Genomic DNA, 10,575 nt, shown 5'->3' with positions numbered 1-10,575 from the left:
CTGGGCTCCGGCCCTGCCCAGGCCTAACGCCTCTGGCTGAGGCGTTAGGCCCAGGCAGGGGACCCCCGCAGCTGCAGCCACCCCCCATCGTGGGCTCTGCCCCTGCCCAGCTCCCATCGCTGGCTCCACCCCTACTTCCCGCTATCACTGGCCAGTATGGCAAAGGCCCTGCCCCCCGGCTCTTAGCTCCCCCCTGGGTTTCCGATCACTGTCAGTGCCAGGGGGTTTCTTCCGAGCTTTCCCTTTTGCCTCCCTGCATTGTGCCTACATATGCAAATTAACCGCCATCTTTTTTGGCAGTTAACTGCCATCTTGGCTGGTGGTTAATTTGCATATCTCGCTAATTAACCAATGAAAAGGGTAGCGGTCGTACGCTAATTACCATGTTTCTCTTTTATTAGTGTAGATTAGGTAAGTTCTTCACTAAAAAAGACTTAGAACTGATTATAGTCTTGAGTTCTTTCAGTTCTACTTATTATAAGCAAGGATCAATAAAAGAATATCCCTACTTATATTAACTTCTTATATATACCAAGTATGACCTACATATGGAAACAATTATAATTTAAGAGTAATTCATCAATAAAGGACATGGCTTTAAAAGATAGAGACCCCTAACAGAATTAATTTCTGAAAAATAGACCAAGTATTTCACCACTTACCCCAAATAAATGAATGAGAAAAAGAACAGCAACAATAGAGATGAAATGATAAGCCAGGCATGGATGACCTAGAAAAGAATTTCAATATAAATAAGAGAGCCCATGACCAAAATAAATTGCAAATTTCTTTCCTCAAAAATAGTATATTATTTCTGCATATGTTACTCTTTTCAAATGGCTGAACACATATGGCTTTGGGTTCAGTGCATTCTTTTTTTTTATAATATATATATATGTATTTTTTAATTGATTTCAGAGAGGAAGGGAGAGGAAGAAATAGATAGAAACACCAATGATGAGAGAGACTCATTGATCGGCTGCCTCCTGCACTTCCCCTAGTGGGGATCGAGCCCACAACCCGGGCATGGGCCCTTGGCTGGAATTGAATCCGGGACCCTTCAGTCTGCAGGCCAACGCTCTATCCACTGAGCCAAACCAGTTAGGGCTCAGTGCATTTTTATATAGAACTCTTTGGGGCTGAACAACTCATAATGGTAAATAGAAATTTCAGCAAGACATATATAGACTCTCATTCCTTTGGGAATAGATAAAATTTTAAAAACAATGAATTCTAAAATGCCAAATTATCAATAGGGTCAACAGTTGACATTTAAACTTTAAAGCAGCAATATTTTCAGTGGAGGAAATTTGTAGTGTTCCTGGAATAAATAATAAATTAAATGAAATAAGATAATTGATAAATAACATTCAATAAACTGGAAAATCAGCTATTCAGTTAGATGACCTTTGCATGTATACATTAACTGTACAGAGAAAATAGGCTTTCTAAACTACATAACCATTTGACAAAACCATTCAGATTGTTAAGTTTCAATAAGTATTGCAATGCTTTCTACATTTATTTTCCATTACAAATGTATTATTATTACGAATTCTTTGAAAATCATTATCACGCAGAATTCAGAGTACTATATAAATATTAGTCTCTATTACTCAGGTTCAGTTTATTAATGTGAGTAATAGGTCAGAATTTGATTTTTATAATCTGTTACACAAGATAAAAATTTTAAATGATAATTTCATGTAATGGGTATATTTGGGAAAATATTATACAACCTAAAAGCATGGAGTTTTTAAAAACAGAATAAGCATGATAAATTGTCAAGAACTTCTAACCCAAAGTGAAATTATTCCAAGGTGCATAGAACCATTATTTGCTTAATTTCAATGAACTTTATTACTCAATGACAGAAGGAGCTACTTAATAACATTTCCAAACATATCTCTTAACCAGAACAGATCAAATCGAACCTTGAAAAAAGGAGAGAAAGAAAACCTCCAAATCAAGAATATTGTTTTGTCTTCATTTTTTCTAAATCTCCCAACCCTAACCTCCAGATCCAGTTGTTCAGATAATCAGACTCTAAGCTTGTAAAGTCTAGATATGATTAGGATTTATGTTCATTTGCTCTTGTGGTTCTGTTTTGATCACCCAAGGTGATCTGTGATTATGAATTCTTTTTAAAAAATTACTTTGCCCTAGCCAGTTTGGCTCGGTGGATAGAGCATTGGCTTGAGGACTGAAGGGTCCCAGGTTCGATTCTGGTCGGGGGCACATGCCCAGGTTGCGGGCTCGATCCCCAGTGGGGGGCGTGCAGGAGGCAGCCATCAATGAGTCTCTCTCATCATTGATGTTTCTCTCTCTCTCCCTCTTCCTTCCTCTCTGAAATAAAAAAAGAAAAATTACTTAATTTTGCTGTCTTTCTTTAAAAAACTTTATCAAATTTAACTTCTGGTGTTCTCCCACAAACATTCTATTATAAAAAAATTTTGAACACAGCAAAGTTTAAAGATTTTTACAGTGAACACCCATGTACCACCTAAATTCTATACTCACGTTTTGCTACACTTGCTTTGTAAAATTTCTATCCATCTCTCCTACATATCAAAGTAACCTGAAGATACCTGTACATTTCCCTCTAAATACTTCCACTTTAACAAAATATTCTAAAGGGAGCTCTTACTCTATTGCATCTGGAAAAAACAAAAACAAAAAACAACAGAACTTGAGCAGAAAGGTATCTCCTTACTTGCATCGTGCTCCTTCATACTCACAGCCTGAGCTTTGAAATAATCCAAGTTACAAAACTTAAAGAGCATATACAATATCACAGGACAGAAAAGCTTTAATGAGTGGAAGATGTATACTGCTATTCCATATTAGGCTCCACATTAAAGGCTGGAGTAAATATTAAAAATTGGAAATTCTCATCCTTTTTGAGAAATGCTTTTTACCTTGTTATTTTGTTTTGTTTTGATTTTTAGCAAGGGAACATGAAGATGTTGTTTATTTAGAAACACAGCATTGCCCTGGCCTGGGTGGCTCAGTGGGTTGGAGCATTGATCCCCACTCTGGTTGGGACACATGTGTGAGGCAACCAATTAATGTGTCTCTCTTACATCAATGTTTCTCTCTCTCACCTTCCTTCCCCCTCTCCCTTCCTTCTTTTTCCCTCCCTCCCTCCCCACTTCCTTCCTTTTCCCTCCCTCCCTTCTACTACCTCTGAAAATCAATGGAAAAAATATCCTCAGGTGAGGGTTAACAACAACAACAAAAAATTTAAAAATCAGAACCAAGTAATAATAGTTTTACATTCTGCATTTTAACACTTAATTTTTTGTCACAGATATATTCTGCCACCAAATATATTTTTAAATGGCAGTAATATTATATTTATATAGATGAACCAACAATTTAACCTTTTCCTTATGCATGAATTTGTCAGTGTTTCTTTTCTTTTTCAATTATAATTTGTGCTAGGATGACTATCCCAGTATGCAAATATTTTCAGCATTTGTAGTTCTTTCTTCAGAATAAATCATGAAAGCAAAATTACTGAATCAAAGTCTAGAAACTTTTTCTAATCATTATTGACACATATTGGTTTAGTGACTTCACACAAAAAAGGCTAGATTAATCTTTTCAAGTCAATAGGTAAAGTAAGTTAATTTGTTATTTTTTTTTAAATATATTTTATTGGTTTTTTTTAAGAGAGGAAGGGAGAGGGATAGAGAGTTAGAAACATCGATGAGAGAGAAAAATCGATCAGCTGCCTCCTGCACACTCCCTACTGGGTATGTGCCCGCAACCAAGGTACATGCCCTTGACCGGAATTGAACCTGGGACCCTTGAGTCCGCAGGCTGACACTCTATCCATTGAGCCAAACCGGTTAGGGCTTAATTTGTTATTTTAATATGTATTTTTTGTTGTTGTTAATCCTCACCGGAGGATATTTTTTCCACTGATTTTTAGAGAGAGTGGAAGGGGGAGATGGAGAGAGAAACATCAATGTGAAAGAGACACATCGATTGATTACCTCCCGCACATGCTCCTGACTGGGGCTGGCAATGAACCTACAACCCAGGTATGTGCCCATGACCAGGAATCGAACCTGCGACCCTTTGCAAGCTGTCACTCCAATCACTGAGCCACACCAGCCAGGGTTAAGACCTTTTTCTTTACTAGACCAAGTAAAGTATAGATAGAAAACCCAATCATAAGAATATGGTAGAAAGCAAAGCTCTGTCTCTCATGCTCACCTTATAGCACCTGTATTTATATAGAGCCACCAGGAGAATAGTCATGACCACAATGACGCTGATCATGATAGCAGCATTCAGAATCGAGTGCAGGGCTCTCTGGCCCACAGTCTCGGTGTCTTCTGTGAACGGAGTATAGATTCTAGAACAAAACAAAACACAAAGCCCCAGATAAGTGTTAGTGGATAGATATCCCAAGCCATATACTCTCTCCAACTTGAATTTTGTTTCCTTGATTCAAATGATATATCACTTCTGCCCATCTCATCAACCTAGCCAAGAAGTTTTAACCTAAGAAAAATAGCTGTCAAAAATAGTGCTTCAAAATAAAAGATGTCTAAGATATGGAGAGTTGCGAACCAGACCCTGACTCCATCTAGTGGATGCTTATCCTGAAACAATTACCTCATCAAATATTCTTTCTCCACAGCTTATTAGGATTTGCTAAAGAACCAGGTTCTGCCATATAAACTACTGAGGATACAAGGGATAGTCAGAGGAAGTAATATGGTTTATAATTATTATCTTTCATCTTCAGGGTGACTGCAACTGGGGTTGTCTTGAGATAATGTCACATATCCATTTCCCCTTGTTTCTCATTCACACAAAAACACGTTTATTCTTGGTGCCAATGTTCCCAGCTAAAGACTTTAGTTCTGACTCCCTTATAGTCAGGTGTGGCCATGAGACTAAGTAATGGCCAATGAGTTATAAGCAGATATATTGTGTGGAACTTCTAAGAAAGAGTTAATTCTGCTGAGAGAGATGTTTTATGTCCTTTTCTTCCCTACTCCTTCCTGCTGTCTGAATGAAGGCTAGGGCTCCAGCACCCATAATAACCTAGAGTATAGACCCTGAGATATAACCTAGAGTATAGCAATAAAGAAGAAAGAAAGGAGCCTGAATCCTTGATGAATGTGAAGACACTATTCCAAACTGACTGACCAGCTCTGCACTACTCCATCAGAGAGAGATAAAGCATGTATATCATTTAAACTAGCTGTTTGATTTTCTATAACGGGGTAAGCAAACTTTCTGCAAAGGACTAGAGAGTATATATTTTAAGTTTTGTGTGTGATATGGCCTCTGCTGCAACCACTCAACTCTACCATTATCATATAAAAGCAGGCAGAGACAATATATAAAAGAATGGACATGGTTGTGTTCCAGTAAAACTTTATTTACAAAAATAGGTGACAAGCAGAGCTGCTCTGTGGACTATGACTTACTAATCCCTGTTCTATAATATGTAACCAAGTTAAATCTAATTTATACAGAGAATATTAATCTCTTTTAGCTATTTTCTCTATTTGCCGTTACTCATTGTCTTAGTCTTTCTTTCAAAAATTAATACCTTGGCTTTCAGAACCCCATGTAGTTTTTCAGGTATTTGCCACTTTCAAATTCTAAAATCCATTTAAAACTTGTTTGAGCCCCACTAGGGTCCTAGAGACAGAACTAGGTGACATAAGAATCAAGGGCTGACACCAACAGCACCAGAGAATCTACACAACAGTTCCCTAAGAGAAGAGTGTGCCAGTTTGTACGAATTCTTCATCCTTTCATTTAACAACTTTTATTATATACCTCATCCTGGAAACAAAGTGCTCTGATAACACAGTACAGAAGGAAACCAGGTGTTGAGTAAATCATGTAAATAAATTTATATTTGCATATTGTTACAAGTGAAAAAGAACAGGTTTCTATAAGAAAAGTACCTAATTTTATTAGTAGGATCAGAGCCTTTATATTTGGAATTAACATTTAAGCCAAGATCAGAAGGATGCTAGGACATAATCCACCTAAATTAGAAAAAGAAAGAACATTCCATGCAAAGAATAATGGGCTCAATGGCCCTGAGATGGGAAAGATTACTATTTAATACTTTACTGGCTCATTACAAATAAATTCAGCCCTTAGTGACAGCATACCGGAAATATAATTCTGTAGCTTTCATTTTCTCTACTTAAAGCAGCGGTTCTCAACCTGTGGGTCGTGACCCCTTTGGGGGTCAAACGACCCTTTCACAGGGGTCGCCTAAGACCTTCGGAAAACACATATATAATTACATATTGTTTTTGTGATTAATCACTATGCTTTAATTATGTTCAATTTGTAACAATGAAATTGGGGGTCACCACAACATGAGGAACTGTATTAAAGGGTCGCGGCATTAGGAAGGTTGAGAATCACTGACTTAAAGCATCAAGTAATAAATAACGCCTCACTCTCAATTGCTTTTGACTGAAAGAACTCTCTGGCCTTCATGCCCCTTCAGTGCAGAGGCCTTCAAGATAATGACATGCAATGAAGAAAAGCTATGATGACCTTGAGAATAATAAAACAAAACATTCATACATACAACTGCCCATCCTTCCGGGTATAAAAGCTGACGGATTTGATGGTAGCCACCACCACCACCATACAGAGAGTCACGGGGACAAAGAGCATGATCACATGTTTGGCGCCATATTTCAGTGTCAGCTCCTCATCTTCTTCTTCATCTTGTTCCACCACCTGCAGTGTGTTACCCTGAGGTCCTCCATTAGATAATGGCTCAGGGTTGCCCCGCCTCCGCCTTTCGTTGCTGTGCTCATGCCGTTCTCTACTGTCATTCTAAAAGCAAAAGAAAAACTTTTTCAGTAAGTCAGACTCTCAGCAGAATCAAGTTATTCTATATCAAAAACAGAAAATGTAACAGTCAGACCTGAGATTAACAATAGGCTCACAATTACTTGAGTTCTAAAAACTTGAGGTAAGAGAACCAATTTATAAGAAGTGAAGTGTGCAGTTAAGAAATCTAGATTATTTACCAAATTCCCTAAAGGAACCCAGGTCCTCCCTTTCACCTGGATCTTGGCTTTCCTCACTGTCTCGTTCCATTCCTAACCTAATACAATTACACTCATCGTTTGAGGATTGGCTTAAAACTGACACCTACATAAGAACTTTATTTGCTGCAGCTTCAAGCAGAGAAATCCCAGCTTTTCCAATTCATGAAGTGCTTTCTACCTGTGGTTTTACACCAGTTATACAAAGAACTATCACACCTCATTACCAATAAGACTTAAAATCCTGTACTGATGTACAAGGGATCTCTCTGTAATTATTTCTTACAGTTGCATGTAAATCTACAATTATCTCAAGTATGCAATTTTAAAAAATCTTTACAGTGAGAAATTAGGCCTTAAACAATTATAATATCCTTGCCCTGTTCCTGTGCCCTGAATAGAGTCGGGGACAATAATACTTGATGAATTATGGAATGAAAGAGAACCTTTCTTAGATTCTACTTTCCTTGGACTCTTAATCCAAATACCACTGTATTACTTTTATCCTTATCCTGGGTTTCTCCGTTCTTATTCTTCAAGTTTGATTTCCTTTTTGGTATCCCTGTTCATGTCTAAACTCAGTTTTTAATAAAGGGTAGAATGAATCCCAAGGGCACTAACAATAACAATAATAAAAATCTATATATATAAAAGCCCAGTGACCGGAACGGCAGAATGACCAGAACGACCTGTGGCTATGATGGGCCACAATCAGGGAGGGCCAGCTGGACCCCACCCATGCACAAATTCTCGCTCTGGGCCTCTAGTAATAGATAACAGGAAAGATAACAGATACTCTTCTCCCTCCTCATTGATAATAGAACAGGTTGATAGTCACTGTTGCTGGGAAGATGTAATCAGCTTGGTTGAGAAAGGGTTCTCTTAGGAAAACATGTTATTCTCATACCTCATTTCTGACTACAGATATACCTAATAGAGTATTACCATTATTCATTAAAAATACATTACACACTTAATAAGAGCTTAAAATTATTACAATGTAGCAAGGATTGATATGTACTTGACATTTAATTCTCATAGATACCCTATCATCGCCACTTTATAGGTAAGGAAACAGCCACAGCTAGTGTTACAGAGTGGGTTTGAACCCACATATGCCTGACTTCAGAAATCAAGTTCTTAGCCAGCTCAATTTGCTGTTCATAAGTCAACACAAGAGCTCTGTAGACTGTGAGCTGAGTTCTCTTTTACTTTACTTTCAATATATTTATCCCACAGGTAATTATGAAAATTCTATATTCCAGGTACTCTTCTGTGGCAATACAGAAGTTAATAAGATCTAGATGCTTGCTATCCTTAAGAAGTCCCTAAGTTAGTTTCAATATAGAATAAACATTATATTAGAGATAAAAATAAAGTGCTACAGGACTATAATTCTGTGTGGTCAAGAAAGGCAACATAAAATATACGATTTTTGAACAGAAACTTCAAGAGTGAATGTAAGGTAAGTGGGCTCCAGGCAGAGACCACATGAACTGTGGCGCAGACATGTGAAAGTGCTGGACAGACAACCAGTGAGTACTCCAGAGGTGGCTGGAGAATAGGGTCTGTCAGGGCTGGTGGAAGGAAAGCTTAGGAAAGGTTGTAAAGGACCTTGTTTGCCATGCCAAGGACTTTAGACTTCGTCCTGTAGGCAACAGAAAGTCATAAAAATTGTCTCAAGGTTGAGGAAGTGACACATCAGATTATGACTTATTTCTAAGAAACTTGGCTGAGTGGGGATGGAAACAGGGATGTGTAAGGCACACTTCAGAAGCAGAATTGAAGGGCTTTGTGAATGGTCAGGAAGGAGTCAAGGATGACCCTGGAGGTTTCTAGCATAAGAGAGTAGGAGGGTGATGATGACACTGACTGAGACTGGGAACCCAGATGAGCAGCCTGGAGGAGGGAGATAGGTAAATGTCAAGTATTCACACTCAGGCAGGAAGTCCAAAGGCAGTTAATAAGAATTTCAAGCTCAGAAGAAAGTTGGGGGAGGTCATTAGTTTCTATAGTTATGGAAATGAATGAACTCTCAGGGAGAGAGTGTAGATGGAAAGTAGGAACAGTATGAACTTACTGGTCATTAATGTAATACAACAGCTGTGGAAAGAAAAATATGCTAAGGATGTTATGTTTGTGACTAATGTTTGGCAATAGAATTATGACCAACTTGACAGGTCAATTATGCACAAAATAAACTAAAATACAATTAATAATAACTCATTATATGGTATTTGATAATGTACAAAGCACTCTCACATATCTCAATCATTCTTTTCAGATGTTGAGAGGAGTTAGTAGGTGAACACTAAAACAACTTGTCCAAAATCTCACAGCCAGAAATCAGCAGAGACAGAGTCAAATTCAAGTTTCTTGTTTCAAAATTTGTGTTCTTCCTATGGCACTACAGCTGTCCCATCAGGCTATATGAACAGTTTAACTGAGTAAGTCTAGCATGAAAGAGGCAATCATAGCATGCTCATTCACATTACTCAACTGGATGTTCTGGTTTATAAAGAACATTAGCCAACCCCACCCTGCCCCACCCCCAGAAGCTGATATGGGAAACTAGAACACTGTTTAACACACACACACACACACACACACACACACACACACTCCCTCTTTATAGTACTTTAGATACTATTTTTTAAAATTGACTATATGTTTTAATTTCATTTTTTAAAGTACAATTTATTTATTTAAACAGTTCATGTGGTTCTGAAATCTGAGTATAAAAAGGTGTACAATAAAAAGTTTCCTACTTAACTATCTATTTAGTTTCCTAATCTCCCAGGTTACCACTGTCATTGTTCTCTGCAAATTCTATCAGAGTTTCTTCATGTACATACAAGCAAATATAATACATAGCTTCTTCCCCCTTCTCACACAAATGGTAGTAGCTGAATAAATGCACTGCCCTGCACTTTGCTTAAAAATCTCCTAGAGATTTTTTTACATCAGTACACAAAAAACATCCTTATTCTTTTTTTTTTTTTAGGTTATATGCAAATACACCATTTATTCTTTTTTTTAAATGCTTTTATCGATTTTAGAGAGAAAGGGAGAGGGAGAGAGAGAGAGAAACATCAAACAGCTGCCTCCTGCAGGCCCCCCCCCCAACCCCCCCACCGGGAAATGAGCCTGCAACCCAGGCATGTGCCCTTGATCGGACTAGAACCTGGGACCTTTCAGTCCGCAGGCCAATGCTCTATCCACTGAGCAAAACTGGCTAGGGCAGAACATCCTTATTCTTAAAAACAATGTTTAATCATCTATATAGCCAGTATATAAATTAATTTATTAGGCCAATCCCCTAATGACTGACATTTAATTTGCTTTGAACGTTTTTGCCATTACAAACACTGCTGCAATCAGAATGCCCCCTATTAACTTATTTCACGTATGGGGGCATATTTGTAGGATAAATTCCCTGAAGTAGGATTCCGAGCAAGATGGCGGCATAGGTAAACACCGGAGACTGCTGCCGCAAACAACCACTTCAAAAATACAACTA

General features: G+C 37.9%; 1 protein-coding gene across 9 annotated transcripts in view; it reads right to left on the bottom strand.

The window, feature by feature from the left end:
• PSEN1 (presenilin 1) overlaps positions 1-10,575 on the bottom strand; it is a 74,070-nt gene that overhangs the window by 30,889 nt on the left and 32,606 nt on the right. For all 9 annotated transcript variants that reach the window (XM_014539320.1, XM_014539322.1, XM_005865807.2 and 6 more), the window contains 3 exons: positions 6,587-6,840; positions 4,225-4,366; positions 663-730 (listed from right to left, as the gene is read on the bottom strand). In XM_014539320.1, coding sequence (XP_014394806.1) covers positions 663-730; positions 4,225-4,366; positions 6,587-6,840 — 464 coding nt within the window. The remainder of the gene's footprint in view (positions 1-662; positions 731-4,224; positions 4,367-6,586; positions 6,841-10,575) is intronic.

This window comes from Myotis brandtii, unplaced genomic scaffold (genome assembly GCF_000412655.1).
Source record: "Myotis brandtii unplaced genomic scaffold, ASM41265v1 scaffold213, whole genome shotgun sequence".
Taxonomy (NCBI): domain Eukaryota; kingdom Metazoa; phylum Chordata; class Mammalia; order Chiroptera; family Vespertilionidae; genus Myotis; species Myotis brandtii.
The sequence above is the reverse complement of the archived record's forward strand: the minus strand, read 5'-3'. Positions and strand labels throughout refer to the sequence as shown.